The following is a 26,904-nucleotide window of genomic DNA, read 5'->3' as shown; positions in this document are numbered from 1 at the left end:
GAATATCCTTTCTGAATGGCCTTAATCTAATATAATGCTACTTTGGATAATAGCATTCAGCTTTCATGGGGGTGAAGGGAAGAAGGGTGCATTAACCTACATTAGCAGACAGCAAAAATAAGCGTGTGTTCAGAGGCCTTGCTAAGAAGAGGAGTGGCATTTGATATGCTGTGGTTTTATTTTTATAACTTATACGTCAAAAGTATGCTATGTATTTGTGGTCTGGTATCTTAACTGTGGTGACAGAGCCTGTGTGCGTGTCTGGAGAGCATCTCTATGACTGAGCGAAAAAGTAATTTAAATTGAGATACGGCAAATTAATTGTAGTGTCTCTTAACTTGTGAATTACTATGGATTGATATTACCATGCCAGTGCTTCTCAAATTAGTCAAAAAGCAATGAAAAAGAAGACTGCATGCTTTTTAGAAAGTTAGGTTCTATTATTATAAGAAACATTTGTCTTTTCTTTTATGAGATCTCAGTTTTCATTATTTTTGAGCCCTAATTTTAGGATTTATGTACAACGAACTTAGAGTCTTTGAACAAAATAATTTTAAAGCTGCACACAATCCCTCTCTGTATTTAAACACATGATATAAGCAGGAGTGTTTAAGTGGCAGTGTCTTGCTATCTACTTCACTTTCTTTCCTCGTGCTATTACCAGTCTGAGAATCATCTTATGTTTGCGTATTACTTCTTATACTTCATACCTTCTGGTTAGGGTTGTTGTAGCACAGTTCACAGCTGGTTTTGTTCTCATATTTTCTTAATTTTTTAGGTCTCTCTAGCCTTGTTTGAACAGTACCATTGCAGTTGTTTCAACTAGGTATTCCCACACTTAGAAAATGTTTTGTTGGTTACTGAAAAACTCAGAGCTGTGTTATTTGTACAAAGAGGGCCACATGTATTATATAAACAAATAATATGGTATTTCAGACTTTGCATACATAATTACGTAGTAGCCCTATAAAAATACACACAGTAATGCTTATCTACTTCGCTGTATTCTTCTAAGTTACAGGGGTTACTTAAATGAGAGTAATCATTTCTAACAAATTGCTGTTGAGATCAAGGCCATTTTAAGGCAAAACAGATTATCCTAACAGATTACCTTAAATTTTTAGCTTTCACAGCTAATTGTGACATAACCATCAAGATAGAATTTAGGCAATTTTTGACATTTTGCTATTAAAAAAATCTGTATTATCCCATGTAAAAAGCCTTTTAAAAAATGAGCAGTTTTGAATCTAGTAGATACAGAGCAAAGATGTGGTGACAAACCTGTTTGTGGCTTTGAGTGAAACTCTGCAACAAGGACGTAGAAAAGAATTGTCTAACATGATTACCAAGGGACTGATAATGACTTGTGGCTTTAATCCTAGAGTGGTATTAATTTATGAAAATGAAGCTCCTAATGTAAATTTGGTTTGATATTCTTACATACCTGTGTGTGTTAAGTATTCTTTCTGTTTATAAGCTCAACATGACTGCGGCACTGCCTTGACTTAACACACAACTAGTGCAATTAGGGTGTAATATTGAAAACTACGCTAACTTAATTTGAAAAAAGTCAACACACTTTCATCATCCAGACTCTACAGGCTGACTTGTTCAATACATGCTAGTGCCTGTCATGTATCAAATGTCGAACCTCTCAACGTTTCCCTTGCCCTTTCCCCTTTCTCCAGAGCGGTAGGAGGATTCTGCTTTCATGGTTAAGATGCCCAGCAGAGTGTACCTGGCACAGCTGACCGACAGAATAGATGCCTGGTATTGGACATTTCAGTAGCCCACCAATTGCCAGCATGCAACAGCTGCTCATTCTAGAGCAGCATGACACAAATATTAATGGAAAGGATGATATTTTTACCCACTTTATGACTGCTGAAGGCATCTTTATGGGCAGTAAGGGGAAGCTTTAGCTATATGTGGGTCTGTGAGCCACAGATGAATCATTGTGCAACTGTGCCAGTCAATGATTCTAATACAGCTCACTTCGTGAGACTAAGTAATTGATAGCTGTATTATCTGTGATAAAATTACCAAGGAAAGCTTAAATTTAAGGAGACCCAGGGTTTAAACTTTGCAGTATGGAGCTGTTAAGAAAAGGTCAGTTTATGCCTTAGGCTGAAGAAATGGAATAGTTGGTTGGTGAACCTCCATCAGTGCTACTCAGGCTTGTTCTTGAGTTTTAGGTTATTAATATTCAAAAGGATTCGTTTTTTTTTTCAGTCCTGATCTCTAGAGCACAACTGCTCATGACAGTTCTGAGGTGATTCTGTGCCTGTATGGTATTTAATAAAACGCTAAGACTAACAGCACAAAAGGAGGGCTTTTTTGGAGATACTGCATGTAACTTGCCATGTAACTTATTCATGTGCCATGAATAAGTTATGTGTCACTTTGAATATATACACTTATCTGGCTGCATTCTTGTTTTAAAGAGTAGTAGATCTTCTATGGAAATGAATTTTCCAAAGGAGTCCATTTTAAACACTGTGTGAAAACGCAGTGATTCAGATAAGGAGAGAGGGATGTCAGAAGGGTGATAACAGCAGTGATTTTAGAAGTATTATATGCAATTTTTTCTCATGTTGGTATTTTGAGTATGCTAAAGCAAGAAGGACTGCATCCATTCTGACAATTTTCTAGTTAATTATAATTCATTTTGGAGTTATTACCAGTTGGTGCTATTGTTTTTAGAATAACTGGTAATATTGGTATAGATATGAGCAAGTTCTTGATTTTTGTTAAGGACATATATCTCAAGACGCTCAGAATTTCAAGTGAAAAATGTGTGTTTATTTCAGCATTAACCTGAATGCACCTTTAATAACCTTCATTTTTCTTTTTTTTATGCTTTTATATTTTATTGTAATGTCTATATCCTGTATTAAAACACAAATATGGTCACAACAACTTCTGTGTTTCCTAAATAAGGCAGGATCCTGTGTCTTCTCACAATGAATTTATATTCATAATGAATATGCCAAACTTGCAGAACCATTTTTTGGTACTGACATTTGAAATAATTCAAAATAGTTGTAGTTCTAAATCAGCACTATTTTGAAGTGTAACACAATGTAAAAAAAAAACAAAACATGCCTTCAGTAATCATTAGTGCCTTGAGCTACATGTTGCGGTATAGTGCTGACTACATCACTTACCTACTGCTAAGGGAAAAATGTTGGTTGTGATTTCATTGCAGAAATTTTATTTCATAGATCCATGAGACTTCCTCTTTTTTTTTTTTTAGTCCATTTTATCTGGTATTGATTAGATTTAGTAAAAACTGGATTTTATTTTAAAAAATCGTAATTTAGCACAAAATTTTTTTAAGTGGTCTGCATTTCTGTTAGAGGGAAGCTATTTCTCTGTTTATCTAATCTTGTCTGCAGACAGTATATATTCTAACTTGAAGTGCCTTAAGTGTTCATAAGTTTTAAGTATTAGTCAGAAGATGCGCATAATCAACTGTGTGGATTCCTGTAGTTTGATCTGCAGGTGGCATCCTGTTACAGAGATGAATGACGTCCCATTTGCAGAGCAGGAATCGTGTAAAGTTGTTTTCAATGGGTTGTGCTTCTAGTCATGAAGTGTTAACTAAAAAAACCTGCATTGCCATACTCTGATTTTAACTGGTTCATTTTTATATTAGCAGATGTAGTGACCAACCTTTTCGTGCCATCTGTCATTGTCCCATATTTGTGCATATATGGTATGAGGATAAACGTTATCCTTGATCCAGGGGCTTTCAGCCTTCCTTCTTACTCCATGTTGCCTTTGGTATTAACCAATATGAACAGCAGGATTTGTCCCTAGATGTAGAGAAAAGAAATACGTAGCAGTGGTCATGGCAGCCTGCTGCTGACTTTAATTATTCAGGGATGTTGTGTTACTTTGAATTATTTCTTTAGTAACCATCAACAGTCTAGGAATTACTTCAGTTCGTCTTAAAAATAATGAGAAGCAAATTTTAGATTGGAACAGCATATTTTGACAAGCCATATTATATACACATGTGCAGCTAGTAATAAATTTCCATGTTCAACATGCATGCAACACATTTAATATAGAAAAATAAGGTTTTTATTTTGACTGTTCATGGAGGATTTTTCACCTATTATGGTGTAGTATTTCACTGAGGATCACAGGAGTAAAACTGCTACTTCAGTTGTACATGGAAGAAAATCTCACAATGCCAGTACACTGGAGAAGCTACTTATAAATTTTAAATAATCCATTAATAAAAACCAAACTAGATATTAAACACTGCTTTAAGTATTGCAAAAATATGCTTATCTTTATAGGTATAGGTTTCAGGGAAAGAACGAGATGGCTATTACTGTAGAACATGTTCTTCCCTGCAGAACTCATGTGGCAAAAGCTCGGTGATCTTCTCTCCTAAAGTGGAAACTTCTCTCCTCCTAAGCTTGAGCCACTTCCACAGTATAATTTACTTAGACTGTGTAAGCCCTGTTACGTTGTTCTGTATATCATCCAGTCCATCTTTGTTAAGGTCATTAAAAAAACCAAACATGGAAACTATCTTAATCTAAGACATCATAAAAAGCCAGTGCAGAAAATGCAAAGCAGTTTGTACTGTGTTCATATTAAAGGTTATGTACGTTGTATGTGACCTTTCCTCCAGCGAAGACTTGAAGTAGGTCTAGTATGTAGAGAGACTACAATATAATTACTCCTCAAAATGTTAGCTAATGTGATGTGCAGCAGTTTCCCCTTGACTTCTTGGAGGTGTTCATGCTGCTGTTAGCCCTGTCAAGCTACAGATTGATGTATCCATTTGAAGTATAAACTCCAGTATCCCTCCAGGCTAGCAGGTCATCTTGTGCATACATTTATACAGAGAAGAGAATAGAAGGTTGTTAGAGATGGGATCAGGAAGAGAATCTCAATAGTGAGGCATATATTAGCCTTGGCAAGAGGTTTTTGTTGATGACAACTGAGGAAGTGTTGAGATAGTAAGTCTGTAACACAGAAAGTGTTTAGATAATGTTATCTAAATGCTTGCTGCATTGTGAAACTGTTATCTTAGTACTTTACTCCACCACTGGAAAAACACTAAAGGTAATTAATATTTATACCAAGTTTCTGTGCATGCATCTCATACATTTAAAAAAAATAATCCAACAGAATATGTGAGACAACATGTTGACTTACAAAATACAATCATTAAAAGACCTGGGTAGTTCTGGTAACTTATGTTCTCTTCTGCCCTCTTTTTTTTTTTTTTTGGGGTGGGGGGGAGAAGAGAAAGAGACAACAAAAGAAAGCTAAAAGGAGTAATTGCCAAAGCAATATGATTTAATCTTCAACTTGGTCTCCTGTATTCTTACTCTCTGCCATAGAAAAATCTGTGACTTTGGGCAGAAACAGCTACAGAAACAGATTGTCTTCCCTGTGTAACCAGGTTTCTCCCAGGATCAGTTTCCCTTGTTCATGAGATGACAGTGTGTGTCACATGAAGAAAAGATGTTTCAAGTTGTGTGCTATAGTAAAATGGCTGCAACACGTGGTTTCAGCTGGGTCTTCATTAGCCTTCAAACAAGATCCTGCTGAAGGAACTGCTGCAGTTCAGTGTCAGCTGAATCCTCTCTCCAGCTCTAACACAAAGCATATGTTGGATGCAGCTGGGCAGCAAGTCTTCGATTACCAGTGGTTAATACATGGAGTTGTAGAGCACAAAATAGGCTCTAGGTTGCTGTGTCACATATTTGACTATGGGCCTGCATCTGAGGCCATAGCGTAGAGAAACCAACTATGTGAGTTTCATGCCTAGTACAGAAGTGCGGTCAGCTTTGTGCTGCTTACCATTTGTTGGAAGGCTGTTGTATCCAGAAAACTCTGGAGTTGTCTCATGTCTGGAAATGCTTTCCTTTTTGGTTTAGTTGTGGTTTCTGCAAAAACTGTTACTAATTATGCCATGTTTCTTGAACATATATTGCGAACTACTGAAGTTGTACTTCTTAATAACTTAACTTTGTCTTATTTCAGCTTGGGCAATGTTCAGAGTCCATCTGGCAGGCAGAGAGTATGTTATGGGTAACTCGCAAGCATGAGAAATGCCACATAAATGTTTTGCCTCTCAGACTGTATCTATGCTACTTACTAGACCAGACAGGTCATGATCTCAAGAACTGGCGTGCTATCATCCAGACTGCTTTACTGTTGCATGCTCGCTACTTGGCTTTGAGCAGTGGCAGCTAGCACTCTTGCAAGGCAAAGCCCAGGAGAGGTTCTGGGGATAGCGCAGCCAAGGACCGTTTCCAGTAAATCAGTGTAGACAATGCCTTCCTTTTTGGGATGAAGAGGTTTTACCATATGAACATGCTATTTCCCCTAAGGGCCAGAAAATGTGTCCTGGCCTTTTTTTTTTCTTTTCTTTTTTTTTTTTTTTTTTCTGCTATTGATTAAGTCTCAGTTCCAGGTCCTCTTTGCTCTCTTGGTATATATGAAGAAGCTTTCTCTGCTAACACGGCTGCCTGGCAGGTCCCCTTAGTTCCTAAATTGGACTATTGTATGTCCTAGAGAAATGTACTGGAGGTCCAGGCACTATGAAAGTGCATAATTTCTCTCCTGTAAGGAGAACGCATAGGCCACTATGCATTGTGAACAAAAGGTCTGACTTCTCTAAAACCAAAGCAGAAGGCTTTTCTTCTCTCTTCCCATTACATTCAGTCTGTGGTGATTGTGGGAGCTTGTTCAAATTCAAACTTCACTGAGGATGTTTATTTCCAGTTTATTTAGAAGAGGTAATTTTCATATTTGGCTGTTAATTTACTCTCACCTGTTCAAGAGTGTTATTGACTGTAGGTGTGTCCAGGTGCTGCCATCTCCTGTCCAGACCACCACTGTGACCTGCTAATAACTGTCCTGTTGCTTTAGACAAATTTAAAGGAAACGATTTTATTATGCTCACACTTACTCTTATGTTCCAAATCTGTGTGTAGCCTTTTCATACCCTCTTCTTTATAGTCCACATCAGACAAGTGATTAGTCTCATTGGTATGACTGTCTAGTTTCCTAACACGTGTGGCTTACTGCTGCCTCTCTTCTGAGATCAGATTTGGTAAAGCTATTTTGGGGTAACTGTCAGTTAAGGGCTTTCAGATCCCAGCCCTAATTTTGAGGGGAATTAGAACAGCAATACAATTTATTGGTCATAAAATATAATTAATTGTACCCAGTCAGTGGCTTTATGGACAATTGCTTATAAACTAAAGGAGAGAAGTAAGAGATTGCCAGCAGCCTGGTGGCAGAGGAAGGGAGCTCAAGCTCGCCTGTAGAGAAATAAGTATTTAAAAAATTCTCATCCTTGAAATTGTTCTAAAACAGTTGTTTAGGACCAATGTTTACAAATACAGGATTCTCAATTTTTCACCACATCCTTCTAAGTAACCTTTAGTGTCAGTATTGTCATCTGTTTCCTATTGCACTTTCTGGGTGCTTAAGTAGGTTGCAGTATTTGGGACTAAACCTAGCTTAGAAACTGTACACTGCACAGCAGCCAGTGTTTTTCAAAACATAAAAGTGCTTTTCAGTGAATGATTTCAAATCACTAAAATAATAACGATAAAATCCATATCCTAAAACTATTTTTGTAGTATCCCTCTAATAAGGAAAAAAAATTTCTGATGTTCTTTTAAGTTTTTGTGTAGATTCTTTTTGATGCCTGCCCCAATCCCAAAGTAATTGTTATTGACATTTTTTTTATTATTATTTTCCTGAAGTAATTGATTTCCACATTCATCATGCAAAATGAGCTATTTTGAAATCTGTTATAAGGTACAGTTTGACTTTGTACACAGACGTACATTTAGTACATACATTCAAAACTCAGCTATGAATTGCAATACATTGGCATTTTTTTCATTGAGATTATTTGTATGGATATAATCTCTTTAAAGTTTCAGTGCAGACTAGCGCAGTTTCCACTGGGTATTTATATAAACCTACTAGCAAATGGAAAAAATACATAAATCCATCAGATGTTCTCCATTCTCTGCCAACATTGTGTAGTTTAAACATAGTCATGTTTTCATAATCCTCATCTAATTTTTATGTATAAGTAAATTCAATGTAATGTTATTTCTTTTAAGTCATTTATAGTGACTGAAGGATTGGCATTCATAAAGATTATGGAGGGTCCTAAATATTACATTGATGATGTATTCAGCTACATTTTAGGCATCTCAAAGGTTATTTAAGGTAATGAAGATCCCAGAGGAAACATTGGAAAGACAGTTGTTGTCAGTTGCAGGTGATTAGGTGCCAAATTGAAAGTTTGAGTAATGTAAATACTCTTTATTTGAAGATTTTTCTGTGTTATGGGGAAAAAAAAATACTGCAATTCTTAGGAGAAGGACATAGATCTTTTCTTTTGTTATAAAAGATAATATGACATTGCTATTTCTTCTTCTGCGCTTTTCTTTACCAGTTTCCTTGCTCTTAAAAGGTAGGGATCAAAACACCAAGAACAGATTAAAAATAAAATTAAGGGAAATAGCACTGAATATTTGTCACTGTGTAATTAGGGAGTGATTTTTTTGTTTGCTTTCTTTGTATTTTTATTAATAGAAGCCTTTTATTTAAACAATTATTTTGGTTTTAGCTTATCAGTCTCTCTCAGTGAATATAGTGGAAATATTCTTTAAAGTATATGCTCAAGTGTTGTGCTGGCTCAAGACCACAGTGCTGAGCATTTTTCAGACCTTGGCCTTAATGCAGCTGTGTTCTATATATTCTGTTTGGGAAGGTGACATCCTAACTGAGGCAGCTATTGGTCACCTGTAAAGGAAAGAAAGGTTTCTGAAAAGGTAACTGTGAAAAGGAGAGGACAATTCCTGTGTAGTGTGGCGAGAGCACCATTACAGATTTGCATTCTTTTAAAGCATTTCTAATTTTTATAAAGTAAGATGAAAAGAATATGTCTTATTTAAGTTTGTGTTGAAATTTTCTGATGGAAAACTACTGCAGCTACCACTGTCTCTGGTGGTACTGTTTGTATGCCTGAAAAAAACCAAGGAAAGGAAGAAATTAAAAACCTCAAACCCTAAATGGTAGGTAGCTGAGTTAGTCCATCTGAAGTGTATTTCATACTTAGTTGGTGGGTACATCTCTAAAGCATTTTCACTTTATACTACGCCCAAGGCATAAATAATTTTAAGTGCTTCCAACTTTATTTCTTTTAATGCATTAGATGCTTCAGTCTGATTCAGGTTTCTGATTTGGAACTTCTTCTAGGGAATTTGTGGCACATTGTACTCCTTTGATAAGGATCAGGAATGTCTGGTGCCTTGCTCAGGATGGTCACCTTGCTTTCACACTTTCACCTAAAGAGACTTTGTCCCTTCTTCCTTTCCTTTGGGTAGCAATATAGATTCTGAAACATGATTCTGAAGCTAGTTTTGTTCCTTGTGTAATTCATTAATATGTGCAAAGTAAGCGTATAATGCAGCTGTTCAAAATTGCTAGTATTTTTATTATTGTACTTGTTCTGAATAGGTATAAATTGGCAGCTCAAGGTATTCCAACAGACTTTGTAGAATAGGGGAAATAGTTTGGAAGCCACTTCACATGTGCCTCTGGTGGTTTCTGATAGTTTGAATGTCAGGGAGATAAGAAAGAGTACAGAAATAAGTTTAAAAACCTGGAGAGATAGCAGAGTGGATTCTCAAAAGCCTGTCAGCTTCAGTTTTTGAAGTTGGTTGAAATAAATTTAAATAAAATAAAATTAAAAAAAAAAAGAGTCCGAACATGGTGCTGAATGTTTTTAGAAACTCTAGTTTGATCTACATTTTGTGTTTAGCTTTTTTATGGTGCTTTTGTTAGCACAAAGAGTAGTAGATCTGTTAAGAAAACTGGATGTTGATAAAACGCTGTTGGAAGACTCTAGTGAGGACCTGAACAATTTATATATTTTAGAAGCTTTAGTTTGAAGTATGTAGGTCTTGATGTACACCGTAGAACTGTAGCTAAAACGGTTATTAAAAGTAAAACCTCAGTGCTCAGTCTGCTTCTGAAGGCTGACTGGTTTTTAGCTTGGTAAGTTTTCTTCTGCTTGAATTTTATTTGAAGATCTGTCTCACATTTGTAGCAAGAGTGATTTCTGCAGCTTGGTATTTAAGGAATTGTGTGAAATGTACTAAAGACAGGAATGTCAGGAGGCTGGGATGTACATGCCTGAGTGGTATACATCACAGAGCGTGCTTACGCTATTTTCTTGAAATAGAATTCCTATTTGTTACGAAAGTAAACGTTTTACTCGGAATCTGCCAGAAGCTTATTGGGCGTGTAGGAAGTCCCCAGGCCTTGATCTTTATTATTTTTGGTCTTGAAAGCTGAGCTTATAGCAATGACTCTGGCACTGGCGGGAGTGTAAAATTGATGTGTTTCTTCTCTTGCAAAGCACTGTAAGACCCCCCTTGGGAGGAAGGCCTGGGGAAGGGAGCAGGGAGGAAAGCCGAATGCTGGACGGGGGCAGGCTGGCTGGAGGCTTACTTGCTCCACTCTCTTACTTGCAGAGAGTGCTTTGTACCTCAAGGACTCCTCAGCAGTGGTCTGAAGAAAAGGAATACTTGAGTGACTGAGATTGGTTGGTTCTCTTTCAACAGCTGAGCATGATTTACTTCGGATCCAGTGCTAGAAATGATCCGTCTTTCACTAATGAAGTGTTTGTTGCTGGTCATGAGTAGTAATATTCATTACTATTATTCTTTCATCTGTCTATTTTCAGGAATGTAAAATGAGCTAATACTGTATTTGTTTATCTTTTTTCCTATAATTAGTCGTGTATGCTTTTAATCCACGGCTATTTAATTTTCTGAACTTAATGATTAATTTTGGTGTTGGCTGACTCTCAGTTGAAAAAAGCTAGTGGCATGCATTCCCTTACCTGCAAAAACAAATTAATCTTTTGTCTTTTAAACTGTACTTGGTCTATTTCTTAGTCTCACAGTGTTTATGGATCGTTGTGAATGTTGCATAAGATTGCATGTGATTTGTTCGTGCCAGACCACTTTGCAGGAGACTTGAAAGAGTCCCTGTGTGGTCCCAGAAGGCTATTTTTTTTCTTCAGTTCAATAGAAGACAAGCAAGACTTTCACAGTCAAACACTGTTAGGAAGCTTGCAGAATCAGGAGGATTTTGGTGTAATATCCTAAAGACAGGATTTGAAAATGACTACTTTACAAATAGCTTTGCTCTCTGCTTTAGAAAGGCTGACCTGCTGCATGCTGAACTCTTTGCAGAGATTATCCCTGCCTGATCTTAGACCAGATTTCTCATGGTTTTTTTATTTATTAAGACCTTTTTTTATATTAATGGCTATCATCCTATGTAAGGGAACTAATGGGTTGTGATTAAATAATTGGGCTTTGCTTTTATTTTTGTATTTCTTGGATGTGCAGAAATCTGCTGTTCAGTTATGGGTTTTTTTACATGAATTGATTTGTTTTTCTTCTTGGGGCAAGATAGCTGGATAGAAATACATGGAATCTGTGACCCATTTTGTTCCATGTCCCATTCCTTCCCTCTCCCTCCATGTAAATTAATGATCAATTGACTTCTGTAACAGTGATGATCGTGAAATTTCTTTCCCTTGTGAAAATGGAAATCTAATGAAACCTTTTATTTCCTGGAGTTAAGTTATTGCTACCAAGTACTTCTGAATACAGGATGATAGCACCAAGGAAGTTTAGTTGTTATCTGTGACTTAAGTAACCTTTTCTCTCCGGATTTTTCTCAGCTAACCATTTTCTTCAGGTTTTTGTGGTAGTATTTGAGGCTCACAGAAGAGTAACTTGTAGTACAGGACGAAAAGTTGTTCTACATGATGTGTAGAATCATTCAGAGATTAGTAAGATTAGAACAGCTTCCTATTCTACACCGTCAGTGCCTTTGTTTAAAAATAGCAGTAGTAGAGCAGTTGGTTCACTTAAATACTAAAGTAAAATTGTTTTAGTTGCATGTGTTGTTTATTTTTGGTGAAGGTAGTTAAGAGCTGTCTTTAAAATACTGGCTGGCCCAGTGCCAAAGCCAACAGCTATAGAACTCTGCGCAGCTATGGTATTGGACAGAAAAATTACTGCACAATTACCACTTCAGCTCTGTAAATTTTTACTTGATCAAAATGATGATAAAAAGCATGAAATGTGTTTTGTTTTCTTTTTTCTTGTGGCTTTGTGGTAAGGAATATTTAAGAAAATAGTTAGCTGTGATGGGAGGTCATTCTATGGGTAGAATGAAGTGGGAACATTTTAAATACCATTCATTTCAAATTAAGTTTAATCATCAGTGGCAAATCCATGTTTCATCTTAGACCATTGTCAACTTTTTGTAATATTCATGTGCTTTTATTTTCTTTAATGGAGATTCTCATGAGGTATCAGACAAACATCTTTCCTATTCCTTTTTTATTCCTTTTCGGCTAGAACCCATTACAGAGTGAATTTTGAAGAATTTCTGAAGACCCCTATTTTTACTACTTGAATCCTGGTTAAAATCCCATTTGCTTGTAATGATCTTATTAATTGAAACAAGTAGGAAAAAAAATCTTTCAGATAGTTGCTAACATTATCAAATAGTTGTCTAGTGATGGGTCATTCTGTCATGCATGGTTATCAATCAGCCAATGAACCTGTATTCAGTAGTCACAAGTGACAAAACAGAAGAGTATATATTTGGTCTCTAAGGCTGTGGAATCACAACCGCCCATGAGTTCATTAACATGCTAATAAATCTTTTTCCCGTTTGTCTCCCTCCTCCTCCAGTGAACATTTGTCGTGCGCCTTCACATTCTTTCTTCATGGGGAAAGCAATGTGTGCACAAGTGTGGAGATTGCTCAACACCAGCCAATCTACCTGATCAACGAAGAGCATATCCATATGGCCCAGTCCTCACCGTCTCCGTTCCAAGGTAAGTGAGCTGGATTTGGAACTCTGTGTGCTTAACCTTGCTTCTGTGTGGCAGGACCTTGCTCCTGGTGATGTTATCTTCAGAGGTGAATAAAGTAAGGTTAAGTAACTCTTCAAATGGGTTAAATTTCTATTCAGGAAGTTGTGGATGTAAGGGAAAATATTGTTAGAACTTCAGCACTATAGCCAGCCATAAATGGTATGGGAATTTTCCAGGGCTTTATATTCATTAACATTGTTTTTAAAGGTACATGCATATATTAAATAAAACAAAGAAATTAATCTGTTATTTTGTTGGGGTTTTTGTTTGGTTTTTTTAAGGACTTATTATTTAAGAAAGTGAGTGCACTGATTTGATTTTTTGCAGAGTGTCTAGGTCAGTGGGCTCGAATCTGTAACTTGAATGCTACGTGAATACAAATACTGAGCTTATCTAATTTGGGAGTACTTTTCATTCATAGATTGTCAACTTTTTTGGTTTTTGGTTTTTTTTAAGAAGGGATGTCTGTGAAAATGTATCAGAAACAATGAAAAACTTGAAGTATCTCTGACTATTTATTTGCCAGTGTAAGAAATTAGGGTTCTACAGAATTAAGTTAATAGCTTATTAAATTCATGATGCAATTCTGATGAAATGCTCTAAATTGAAAAAAATGTAAGAATATTTGAGTCATTGAGTTATACTGTCTTTACTACAGTCTGAAATTATAATTTCAAAGCAATTAAAGCAAGAAATCTCTATAAAATTAACATACAGTAAAGAAAGACCCAGAGACTTATAAAATAAGCATTCATAGAGATGCTAATTTATAGAAGCTTTATTGAAAAACATTTTGTTTCTAAATGTAAAGTTTTGACAGAGGCTCAGACACTTAAGTCTTAGAAGGTTTTATTTCAGTGAGCTAAATTCATTACTCTCTCAAATCACATATGAGTAAAAGCAAAACTGAGTGTGAATGGGAATATCTGTTGAGCAACTAGTTCTCCTTACTTGTCGTGACTGTAGTCTTCTTCATATATTGTTACGTCTATCCTTTTTAATGCTGAGAAGCCTCTAGTACCATATGTTCCTGGTAAAACCCTATTGTTGAATATCTATCCTCTATTACTTCCATGTATGGTCATCCCTTTGCCGTAATGAGTGCTGTCTCAGTACGCTTAGCTTAGTTCATTGTGGAAATTATTAAACTAAACTATAAAAAGGTCCGTTTTTAGCTCAGTAGGGATGGCTGTACAGGAAGCTAGTGCAGTGTAACATAGCTTTAAATTCACACCCTTACCTGATTTTGCAGTAGTTTTCCCCTGAAGGCAGATCCTTTAAATCAGCATGCAGGTAGAACAGTGACTCAAGCTAGAGGCAGACACTGGCTGATAAATGGTTGAAATATATATATACTGTAGGGACTGTTGTTTCTTACTTTGCAGTTTTGGTGAGTCCTTATGGTTTAAATGGTACACTCACGGGCCAGTCATATAAGATGTCAGACCCAGCAACTCGTAAATTGATGGAGGAATGGCAGTATTTTTACCCTATGGTGCTGAAGAAAAAAGAAGGCATGAAAGAGGAAGAAGAGTTGGGATATGACAACGATTTCCCTGTGGCAGTTGAAGTCATTGTTGGTAAGTTTCAGTATTCTGCCTGAAGGATTATTTTCCTCCACGTGATTTTTAAAAAAAAAAAAAAAAAAAAAAATCTAATTAATCAGAAACAGCCATTATAATTTTCCTATCTTCTCTTGTAGCTCTCTTGACACTGGAACATCTGACTAGTTATCTTGCCTCAAGCTTCTGTACTCCCTGTATCCCACATGCTATTATTCACAGTATCAAGCTACTTGTTTCAGCTCTGTACTGGTTATAGAGGGTTAGGTATACATTAGTATGTGCAATTCCTTAGCTCTTTATATTTGGGATAATAAGTTTTGTCTAATTGACATTGAAAACAAGTTGAAGTAGCTAAGGCTGCTGAATATTACCAGGTATGTTTAAGACTTTTGTTTTTCCATTTCTTTGTAGGTGGTGTAAGGATGGTATATCCTTCAGCCTTTGTTCTCATCTCCCAGAGTGACATCCCCATGTCACAGAACACTGCCAATACTGGAGGCCATTTAAATGTGGGACAGCAGGGGCTTGGAAGTGTGAAAGATCCTGCTAGTACCTGTGGGATGCCACTCACTCCACCCACTTCTCCAGAGCAGGCCATTATGGGTAAGCAATAAACTCGGGAGGCAGTCTTTCATTTTTGCATAGCTCATGATAAGTGGGGATAACTATGTGAACAGTAGCAGATTAAAGACAGGCGAGAGACTGAAAGTTAGGAGAGGACTTTTTCTGTAAGTCTGTGGTAAATTAAAGCCACTGCTTTAAACACCCCTGAAGAAGACATGTCTTTAAACAAAACTGTGAATTCAGTTAAGCTCCGTTTTCTATAACTGCATTATCTTTGTGCAGTAGTGCAAATACCCGAGAGCCTAGAGTCTGACAGTGTTTGACAGATTTTGCCAGTGTTTATGAAGTGTTGGTTTTCTTGTGTTGGGATTGAAGGAGGGTGTTGAGTCATTGTGGTACGAGAGTACAGTGAACATACAAGAGTAAGTAGCTCTTCTTGTAAAGAGCTAGAAATACAGCACTTAACTAAGCATTCATGTTGGTATAATGAAAATTTGCAAATGCTAGCTACTCTTTTTGTCCAACATAGTTGGATTTTAATTAAGGGCCATTCAAAAGAAATGCATAAGTCTCTGGAACTGGTAAGAAGGAGATTGGGTTTCCCAGATGAGGTCTGACATGGGCTTGCATCATATGCAGATGGCAGAGTGCTGCATAATATTTGCAAGTGAGTTACGTGTTTTGTCTGGATAGAGTATGCCTCTTTCAAATGTTTGGATCCATAGTAGTTCTAATCTCAGAAGCCATCCAAATGCTTGGTATGTGGGGTACTAGATCCTTAGTATCTTGTGTCATTGAAATGAATATGTACATCCTTTTGCTCCTCGGAAATGAAAATAAATATCTATAACCTGTCATCATCTGGAATACAGACAAGACCTTAAGATTAGTTGCTGTCATTGTGGTTATGCTGTAAAAAAATTCAGGACTGCAATTTCAAATGAGAACTAAGGAACAGAGGATTTAAACATCTATTTGAGTGCAAACTTCTCTAAGATAATAAAGTTAAAAAAAAAAAGAAAAGAAAATATCTGATACAGAAAAAAGAAATTCAGTGATTCCCCCCACCCCCGCAAATAAAAAAGTTTTGAAGGCATGTTTACAACTAACTAATTTTTTTTCTGTGTAGATTGTCTTCTGAACTTGTTCTTTACACACTTGCCAGTTACTAACAGAATTACAAGATAGTTGAGGTTGGAAGGGACCTCTGGAGACTGTCTTATCCAACCCTTCTGCTCAAAGCAGGGTCAGGTAGAGCAGGTTGCTCAGGACATTGTCCAGTCAGGTTTTGAACATCTCCAAGGTCAGACACTCTGCAACCTCTCTGGGCAACCTGTTCCAATGGCTGACCACCTTCACAGTAAAAGTTCTTTCTTACATTTAAACGGAACTTCCAGTATTTCAAATTATGCCCATTGCCTCTTATCCTTTCACTGGATACCACTGGTTATATCCTCTCTATTCTCCCTGTCAATTATTTGTATATATTGATAAGATTTCTCCCCCAGCTTTCTCAGCCTCTCCTTGTAAGCTTTATTAATAATAATTTCACAAGTGCCAGCATGTTTTATGCTTTGCAAATGACTGTTATTTGGAATTGAGTTTTGGTTCACGGAAGATTCTCTGACTTGAGTCACATTGGCAAAATCATTAGAGACCACTCACCACTGGGCAACCTTCTGCTTGAACTTGCAGGTTTTTTTGAACTTGTTGATTAGTGCTTACTAAATTTCACAGAGCAATAGAAGCATTGAAGACATGAATGTTCCTACAAGTTTCTGTGAGACTATGCAGCCAGATGGGAATAAAGAATCCTTGTTATACCCTCACTGAGGTCTAAGGAGCTACCAAGCTAGCTTAGCCTTTATTAGGTGGTTCTGTCACATCAAGAGGATCAATCTTGACGCAAAGCGAAAGAAAACTAATCATCATTGGCTTCATTGCCATGGAAGTACTTGTCTGGATTCACTTGTCCATGAACAGTGCCTGTATATGAAGACAATCAGAGTATCTAGTATTTACTGATAATAATACAGAATGTGGGATTTAAATTCACTTTGCATGGTGTTTTTCAAGGCAACTGATAGTTAAAATAAGCAAAAAGTTTATTAGTAACTAACTGAAGCAAGACAGTCAACTTCTAAATAACAATATTAAAGTATTTATGCATATTTTAATGTACTGTTGTATTTTTATATTTTTCAGATCCCTGTTACACTTGTATATTATCACAAGGGTATTCTATTTTAGAATATTTATAAACTATTAATGTCTAAAAAGCGTTCATATTGTCCAATCTGGCAGTCACAGTTTCTGTTTGATCTCTGCTATTGTTTGAGGGCAATATGAAATTGTATCAGAGGGGTGCCTCTCCAGCGAACAATGAAAGGATTCCTTTATATTATATCAAACACCATTTTAAAAGACCTTGAAAAATTGGAGAAATGGATTGGAAAAACATGTCATGCAGTTCAGCATCAGTAGATGGGATACATAAACTGGATTAGTTTGAGGGACATGAATAATACTTCAGTTCTCAGTTCTGCCCCATACTAGTAAAAATATGGTTGTTGGACCATGTCTAGTTTTGAACACTTAAAGATGTGGACAAATTGGATGGAATCCAGTGCAGTGAGAATGGTTATAGATTTTGCAAACAGGACCTACAGAAAAAGATGGAAAGAATTGAAGTTGTTTAGTCTAGAGAAGAGAAATTTGAAGGAGAGATGGTGTAACAGTCTTTAGAGACATAAAAGGAGAAAAAGAATAATCTTTTCTCTGCAACCAATATGTAATGAACCTAAACTGGAGCAAAGCAAAACTAGGTTAAACATGAAGAAGAACTTTCTCTGAGGAAGGATAATGAAGTGTTAGAATAAATTGGCTGGTGGGAAGCTGCAGAGTTTCCATTGCAGGGAGGTGGGTGGGTAATTGGGTTTTTTTCATGTTTTGTTGGGGGGTGTGTGTGTTTGTTTACAAAGAACAGGTTAGTCAAATGTGTTGATCCAGCTTTGAAGCAGGGAATGAACTAGATGATCTCTTCAGGTATCTTTCAACTGTATTTTCCATGATTGTGTCTAAAGTATGTAACGAAACAAATTGCTGCTGAAACTGGGGAATGACATTTTTCATGTGTAGAAACAGACTGCACCATAGGGATTGTGTATTGACCTCTGGTGAGTGGCTGGTTGTGTTCTCCAGTATTTATACTATTATGTGACATAGTTATTTGTGTGTGTTCCAGTATTTTGTCGGTGGTTCTCATGGATAAAAATTAGTGTCAGTGTATGAGAACAAAATGTTTTTGCCTGCTGCAAAGTTCTGTTTCATATTATGCTATGTATGCTGTACTGTATAGTATAAAAATATTACAGAATTTTGGAAAACAATAATTAATGCACTCAAATGTAACTTGAAAGCTTGGGTAGCTCCTTGGTTATCCTCTCATACATCCTATCCCTCCCTTTCCATCATAGTTTTCTTTTTTTAACTGGCAGTTGTAACTGTTCTGCTATTGGTTGATGTATGTGATGTATATGTGTGCACATTATGTTTATTTATATACACAGAATCTTTCCTGCCCCACCCAAAAGGAGGACAGATTGGCTAATTCTGAAGTTTTGACCTGTTTTTTTGATCAACTGTCAAGTTCATAATGTTTGTAGAACATTTGAAAGCCACTGAAATAAATTGTTACAGCCACAAGCCTCAGTACATCTAGGGACTTGTGGTTTTGACTGCCTCTTCTTTTTTAATTAGAATTCTTTACAAAAAGAGAATCAGGGAAGGTCTAGCTGGAGAAAAAAATATATAAGCATGAAGAATCAAAGAAGATACAGGGGTTAGGCAGCTTGTGCACTATTTTAGAAGTTGTATTTTGAAAGTCATCTAATAGAAATCAGCAGAATTACCTTGTTAGATGCAGCGATGTATAGTAGTGAATCCTTTCAGCGTTTCATTCTTAAGGCTTCTTAAATTGCATCAGGCCGAAGGACGAAGTGTTCTGTACACTGATTTGACCTTGTTAAAATGCGGCATATCCTTACTTTTCCATCCAGAGCACAGAGTAGTGTTACTCAGTCTCCAGGCCAAATGAACCTAAAGCTCCCTCTACTGTTGTAGTTTGTGTTTGTAAAGATGACTGTGTTAGATTGCAGTTAGTCTAAAACAAAAACATATTTCACAGTAGAAGAAAAACATCTGCTTATACAATAGCTGGTAAGGTTTCTGCATCACAGATGGAACGAAATGAAGCGCAGAGCGTAAATCAGTTTTCAGGCTATTGAAATAATATCTTCATTTGTTATCTCTGATAATCATACAGTATTACTGAGAACCTCACGTATGATGTTAATAGTATATACTAATGATCAACTGTGGAACAATTTCTGTAGCAGTATACATCTCAACTGTAAGATTTTACCAAAGCAAGTTTTGATTCTGGTGTTTCAATTCAAGTATATTATAAAGAAATAGCATCACACTAATCCATTCATTTCTTCAGTGAGGTTTTATCTTGAGTATAAAGAACTGATTCTTGCTTTGAAGTAGTCTACATAAATTACTGGTTTTCTCAATAGATGCTTTTAGAACCATCCATATTATAATAAATTTAGCCTTTAAAGCAACTCACCAAAGACTATATAAATTCAAGTTTAACATCGAGGATAATTGTGAAAAAACTCTATCTGCACTATGTCTTAGTGATTCACTACAAGGCTGTAGGTGGGTATCTAAACTACCTCCATTTAAGTGGCAGAGTATATTATGTCACGAGAGGTGCGGTACTCGCACGACTATTGTACCTGGTATAACCTCGTGCCATCTTTGTTACCCCAAAGGCAAGTATTGCTTTGAAAGGTAGTTTAGTCAGTCTTTTGTCATGATGCTTTAAGCATTTTCTAGCGAAAGTGAACATCTGTGTAGTCAGCAGCCTTATAAGAGGGAAAGTCTTTTCAGGAAAAATTATTAAATGTGAATATTAAGAACAGCTATAACATTAATGCTTAATTTATATTGCAGGAGAAAGTGGATGCTCTCAGAGCAGTATCAGCCATTCAACTGTACAGGAGGGGACAGTCAGTGTACACAGTCCAAAGAAATCAGGCAAGATTACTCCAAAATTTCACAATCATATGGTTCACCGTGTCTGGAAGGAATGCATTCTCAACAGGTCACAGTCCAAGTAAGGCAGCAGTCCTGATGGTTTTGTTTATTAATATCACATAATAAGTAGTTAAAATTGTAATAGTTTTGCCTTAGATAATGTTATTCCTCACAGATTCTTTTACCACTACTCAAAGCTAATGATGTAGAACACCATTATCAAAGAATATTTGTTACTATGTTCAGCTGAAAACTCCTAACACTTAACACTGTATTTGCAGTTATGGATCTTAATTGTGACAGTCTTTGACGTTACAAATCCATAATATGTGCCTTCAGCTAGATGCTTTCAGATTTGATTGTATTTTCTAGCTCCAGTTGTAGTTACTAGACTGTAACTTGGGTGACTGAAGAACAAACAGTATATATTTGATATTTAGAACTCTAAGGATAATATTTGTAAAGCATTACATGTGTTGGACTAAAATTCCAATTGACAAGGTTACGGTAAATTCGTATTATTAGTATCATAGGCCTTTAATACCGGAGATTTAAAGTATATTCATGGCATGGTGTGCCCTGAAATCATTATTTTTCACTATTTCCATGCAATTTTCTCATTGGATATATCAGAAGAATTTCCAGATTCAGTTTAAATTGCTTGCCCCTTGTTTCTTGTGCTCAAACTCCAGACAGAGCTATCTGACGTAGAGCTGGTACCATTCTCTCACATAAATCAAACCGTAAGGAAGTAGAGGGAACTACTGTTAAATACAGAATAAGTAGAAGGAAGTAATTTATCTGAGGGGAACATATGTGAATTTATGCATACACGTTTTAAAAATTTTGGTTTTTGAAAAGGTGATGACTACTAAAATAATTCTATCTTCTTCAGGAGGAATCAAATTACAACTGCAAATTTGGAAGAGGAAGTTCCTAACAACACTGTTTCTTGGGATTTTGTGGATCCAGTCCAAAGAGTCAGTTGTTCTTGTTCCAGGTGAGGTTTGAAGAGAGTAAGCATTTATCATTTGGAAGAGGCCTGTTTAATTCATATAGAGGTACACTTACAAAAGGGAGTTATGTTTTAGCTGAGAGAAGAGGAAACTCTAATATCAAAACTGTGATCATCACTCATATTCAGGTGATTAATATGCGTCTCATATCATCATCACTTGCAGTAGTCAACTTGAGTGGAAAAATGATCCTAGACTAGAGAATGGGGCCTAGAATCACTCAAACGTTTCTTGTTCATAATGAACTCATCCTTCAGGCTTTTCAGGAATGTGAGCTTTAATGTGCGGAGTGGTAAGACTCACGATGAAGAGGGGCCAAAGCTGCATAAGTTTTAGAGCATCCCGATTGAGGGCTAGTGCTATTGTCCCTGTTGGGAGGAAGAGGAAAAATATTCCTAAGAATCGCTTTACTCCATGTACCTCTAGTCAATCTGCCATGACTCATAGGACACCAAAAAACATCCAAGAGAATATAAAACCTTTGCAGCATGGTCATCCACTGTCAACTGATCAAAAAGAAATCACAGTTCAAAGTTCTGGTACTACTCACTCAGGAAAGGCAAACCAGCACCACCAATTCTGCTTAACCATTCTTAAAATTATGAGAGAGATGTTACAGGGCTACAAAAAAACCAGTTTCCAGTGAAATAGTCCTGTGAAACTGCTTCTACTGAAACTTTTAATTCCCAAGGTCACCATCTACTTAAAAGGTTGGTAAAGATGTTTTTATAACCTAAAGAAGTTATTCCTTAAGTATGCACAGATGTAATGTCATTCTTATGATCAAACAGAAATGCTGATGGTGCTATGCTAAGCACTTTCGGGTTTTGTTTTGTTTTTTTTCCCGTCTCATCCCCTCTCATCCCCCTCTGCCTCCCCGCCCCTTTCCAACTGCAGTAAGGGTCTTTGCCAAAATAATAGTCAACACGACAGCCAGTGATGTGGCTGAAATGATTCTCTGCTTTTTGTGTTTGAGACATAGCTGGTTTTCTTTTTTCGTCTTTATTTTTCTTTAAACAGCGAGGCAAACTTGAGAATAATGCTGTTGTTAATAATAGTATTTAATATATCGTCTCACCAAATCCTTAAATGTGTTGTCTGCCACAGCAAACTCTGCAGAGCTTTCTTTATAGATTTGGCTGTACAGAGAAATTTAGGAATGTAGCGTTCTCACAATCTCTGAAAGGTTGTCGATTAGAAATTTCCATTGTCCAAAATTGAATGAAGAGAGATTGTGTCCTTGTACCTTTTGTGTTTGACTTCTCATGAAGCCAGTTGTTTGTTGTGTATTTAGAAGAAGAGATAAAGGGATTGTGCATCATATGAAGGGCAGGGTGTTCGACCTCGAGACCCTGTGCTGTATCCGAAGTGAAAGTGTTGCTCTTCTGCAGCCTTGCTCTTTACCCCTGGTTATATGTTGCTTGTGTGTATACACTCAAGAGTGCAGAACAGATAAATGTTTTGTCAGGATGCCAAATGTTTCCTATGGAAAGCTGAGGTCCAGCTTTGCCTGGAAAGCATGGGGAATCAATAGTGGACAATGGAAGCCTGATTCTATGGATAGGTTCAGCTGCATTTGCAATTTCACACTGTCTCTTAATACCTCCAGTGATAACTACATCATGCTGGAGTTAGTAAACACAGCAACTGGGAAATTAAAACATTATCCTTAAAATGAAGGTGGTACCCGATTTCAAATGGCAATAAAAATTTTCTGTACAGCTGCAGAAACTGGACAGCTACTGTCCTATAGATACTGTTTTAGTCATTACTGTGCTATTATATGTATTGTATAAATGAGAGTATAAATGTCAAGATATGATCTTAAATATGGAGTCTTAAAGGGTTGTCTGGTACTCAGCATCACATTCAATCTTCTATAGACCCAACTTTCTGTTCCTCAACACACAATGTCTAAAATAATTTTCTGCAGTCAATTAAAAATATGGTGAATGATGGAGAATTAAGTGAATGAAATGTTACAAGAACATGCTTAAGGCAAATCTTCAGTTACTAGGGTATTAGCTCCATCCACATTGTGGGTGATTGCAGCTAAAGACCATCTGCTACAGCAGAGAATTTGCAACATGTCCTGATAACAGCGAAGCCCACAAAGAAAGCCAGGACAATACCACACGACATGGATGGTTACAGGAAAAAGATGTAGCAAGTACAAGAAGTTGTATTTGTACCATTTGACAGCTGCTGTGTACTATAAAACTTGGATGTTTTCATAGCTAAGTCATAAAAGCAGAATTGGTTTTCTTCAATCTAGTAGTCCACTTTACTTGCGATAATGTAGTTTATCTTTGTGAGTAAAAACCATATCATATGTTTTGTGAAATGTTTTGTTGCTGTCCTAGATATTTTTGTTTATAAACAAAAATAGGGATGGAGTGATTTATTTTGAAATGGTATTTAACTTTAAACAGGTATAAATACTAAGCACAATACATCTTTCAATTCTGCTTAGCTTAAAAAGCCAAACAACTAAACAAAAAACCCCAACACAAAAAAGGCCAATAAAAATATGGACAGAGTTAGATGTCCCTCTTGTAACATCCTTGGGGACCATCAGCTATATGATGAAAATACTGAAATACTGAAATTCAGTCCTGTGCTTCCCAGTCTTGAGACAAATTGAAAAAAGCCGTATTAAAATATGAAGCCAGTAATAAGTTTGTATGTTACTGCATTTTTTGGTTTGAATATTTTAAAAGATTTATTCATGCTTTCTTCATCAGTTGGTAGTTTCTTTTTTCATTTTGGTTTGGTTTGGTTTTGGACTAGAGTTGTAGTTATTTTTCCTTACCTGGTACAGAGGAGAAAACTGCCATGAAAGCATCCTGCCATGTATTGCGCCTGTGAACATAACTAAAACAATTTCGATCTGTATCTTTTGTAACAGATGCTCAAGAGTGTGCAAGAGTAGTGGTGTAGTTCCACAGCAGTCATTTTATTTGAAAGGCTATCTTTCTTTAGGGTAATGAAAGCAACAGTAGCTTGGATCTTTTTTGTTATATTACCTTTCATCTGAGCAGTACTAAGCTTTTATAAACATTAAATCTTGCCTTTGAATGCTATTTTCTGGAGACTGTCATTTTCCATTTTATAGGTCAGAGAAACGGCAGCCAAGTTGGCTTGAACAACATGGTCCAGATCATGTGACCATTCCAGAATCTGTTAAAAGATCAGGAATAGACATAAGATTTCTCAATGCTGTTCTTCGGTTGGTTGTGGCGTGGGGTTTTTTCCCATTAGATCAGATAACGGTATAAACTATACAGTGACTTGTTTCTGCCTCTGCTTTCAGGCACAAGGTTTTCAAACAGCGTTGTGCTGCTGGCTCCAGCCGTCCCCCAACGATAAATCAGCCAGGATTCAGCGTGGGAACATCATCTTCTTCATCATTGCCACCTCCCGCCTCTTCAAAGCACAAAACAACAGAGCGACAGGAAAAAGGAGATAAACTGCAAAAAAGGCCTATGATGCCATTTCACCATCGGCCCTCTGTGACTGAAGAGCTATGCATGGAGCAGGACACATCAGGGCAGAAACTGGGATTAGCAGGAATGGAGCCCTCTTTAGAAGTCCCCAATTCCAGAAAATACGAGAAGCCGCTATCTATACCTGCTAGAAATCCAAGCAAGCAAATTAATATGAATCCTATGGATTCACCCCATTCCCCTACTTCCCCTCTGCCTCCCACACTTAGCCCCCAGCCAAGAGGTCAGGAAGCAGAGAACCTGGACCCACCTTCCGTACCTGTAAACCCAGCACTCTATGGCAGTGGGCTGGAGCTTCAGCCGTTGCCCAGCTTAGATGATAGGACAGTCCTTGTTGGACAGAGGTTACCTCTGATGGCAGAGGTCAGCGAGACAGCATTATACTGTGGGATAATTCAGAACAATGAGTCACTAGATATGTGGAGGACCTATAGTGTCCCATCAAGTGACGATCCAGAGTTCAGGCCACCAGATCTTCCATGTGAGAGATACGATGCCAAGATGGAAGTAAACTCAGACAGCACTGCACTGAAACGGTAAGAGGGTGAATGGATCTGACTGGTGGTTTTATTAAATTATAAGCACGACCAAACTGTGTTTTCAGTTGAAACTGAAACAAGCAGGAGGCTTCACTGTAACATCAAAGATGATGTATGCTGGAGATAAGGTTAAATACTTAAACAGAAATGTGTTATTGTATGTAGTATGTCTTATTTTTGTCATATCTGGCTTTCTGTTGGACACTGTAAGAACTGATTAATATTTTTGTAACCTATATCACAGTAATTTGAGCAAATGTAAGAGTTTTATTAAGCTTATGTCTTTTGATCATATAAAAAAAGAAAATTGGTGTTTAGTTATGCAACCTTCCATCTACATAAATGCTTGGTTTTGAGTGAAATTCTGTTAATGGCACTGTAGAAGCACTTCAGTGTTGTTTGTCCAATTGTGTGGGTTTAATAAATTGCACTGTACCATGCTTTCTGTAAGTAGTAGCTGATACTATATTACAGAATAATACTGCAGTTTTGTAAACCCACTGTTGGATCTTCGAAATTGATAGAAACTTTCCTATTAATTTCAGTCTCTGAAGGATTGAAACTGAAAACCCTAACAGTCTCTCTGGTCTGTACACAGAAAAGAGCAAATGCTAATCTCTTGTAAATTGTTACGTTAGAAAAACTACAGTTAACATACAGTGTTTTCCTCCATGAAGAACATGAACTACCTAAATTTTAAGGAATTTTTAGCTGTCTCTTTCTCTTTTTATTTTTTAAACATGGATTTTCTTTTATGCAAAGGTATTTATTTATTTTTAACTTTAGCGTGAGAATTTGAATTAATTTTATGACAGCCTAAAAATTACTTTTGCATTTTAACAATGCATAGAAAAAATGTACCAAAGAGACTAGTTAATGAAAATGTGTAAGCTGAAACCATGGAGTTTGCTAGGCTGAAAAGGTTATGTGTACTTCAAAGTATTTTGATTTATATAGTGACAAGATTAATTCTTTTTTTCATTGTCCCAAAGTAGTTCTTAATACAGTAAGATGTTTAATATTAAATGTAGGCAAATGCATCCTTTATTTGAGGAAATAAAGTATTTCTACTAGATCAAGGAGAATGGAGTGAGACATGGGCTGTATTTGTGTGTGACAGCTACAGATCTCAAGAGCTGTTATTTTTCTTTGCTGTAAAAGGTATGTTTGTTTTGTTTCATGATGGCTTTGTTTGCTTGTTTATTTTTACTTTCAGGCTCTTAGCACAACCTAATAAACGGTTTAAAATTTTGGAAGAGCAGAAACCAGTGCAGGCACTGAACTATCTTGACCCCTTGCCTCTACTACAACAACCTGGAGAAGGCTTGGGAGATGCTAGTGATCCTTACACTTTTGAAGATGGTGATATAAAGTACAGCTTCACTGGCAATAAAAAATGCAAACTTGGGGCTGAGAAAGATCCTTTGAAAAAGAACAAGGTAACATGTAAATCCAGAGTCTTTATCATTAATGTTCTTATTGGACTTATAGTACTGTAGCACAGTATTTGCTCTACAGCTCTCAGGAAAACACAAGCCTGTTCCACAAATAGAAATCAGAGAGATTATGTATTTCTTTCCTCCACTGGCTCACAGGAAAAAACTTCATTTCAGTATGGTATTTTTGAAGTGG

At 36.7% G+C, this 26,904-nt stretch overlaps 1 protein-coding gene across 2 annotated transcripts in view; it reads left to right on the top strand.

Annotated features, from left to right (window-relative positions):
• Nucleotides 1–26,904, top strand: part of MED13L (mediator complex subunit 13L) — a 204,047-nt gene that overhangs the window by 134,377 nt on the left and 42,766 nt on the right. For both annotated transcript variants that reach the window (XM_075041838.1, XM_075041839.1), the window contains exons 5-11: nt 12,792–12,937; nt 14,362–14,556; nt 14,953–15,144; nt 20,128–20,290; nt 21,107–21,211; nt 24,541–25,269; nt 26,489–26,711. In XM_075041838.1, the coding sequence (XP_074897939.1) occupies nt 12,792–12,937; nt 14,362–14,556; nt 14,953–15,144; nt 20,128–20,290; nt 21,107–21,211; nt 24,541–25,269; nt 26,489–26,711 (1,753 nt within the window). The remainder of the gene's footprint in view (nt 1–12,791; nt 12,938–14,361; nt 14,557–14,952; nt 15,145–20,127; nt 20,291–21,106; nt 21,212–24,540; nt 25,270–26,488; nt 26,712–26,904) is intronic.

The sequence above is a fragment of the Buteo buteo genome, chromosome 11 (assembly GCF_964188355.1).
Source record: "Buteo buteo chromosome 11, bButBut1.hap1.1, whole genome shotgun sequence".
Taxonomy (NCBI): Eukaryota; Metazoa; Chordata; class Aves; order Accipitriformes; family Accipitridae; genus Buteo; species Buteo buteo.
This window is presented reverse-complemented; position numbering and strand designations above follow the sequence as displayed.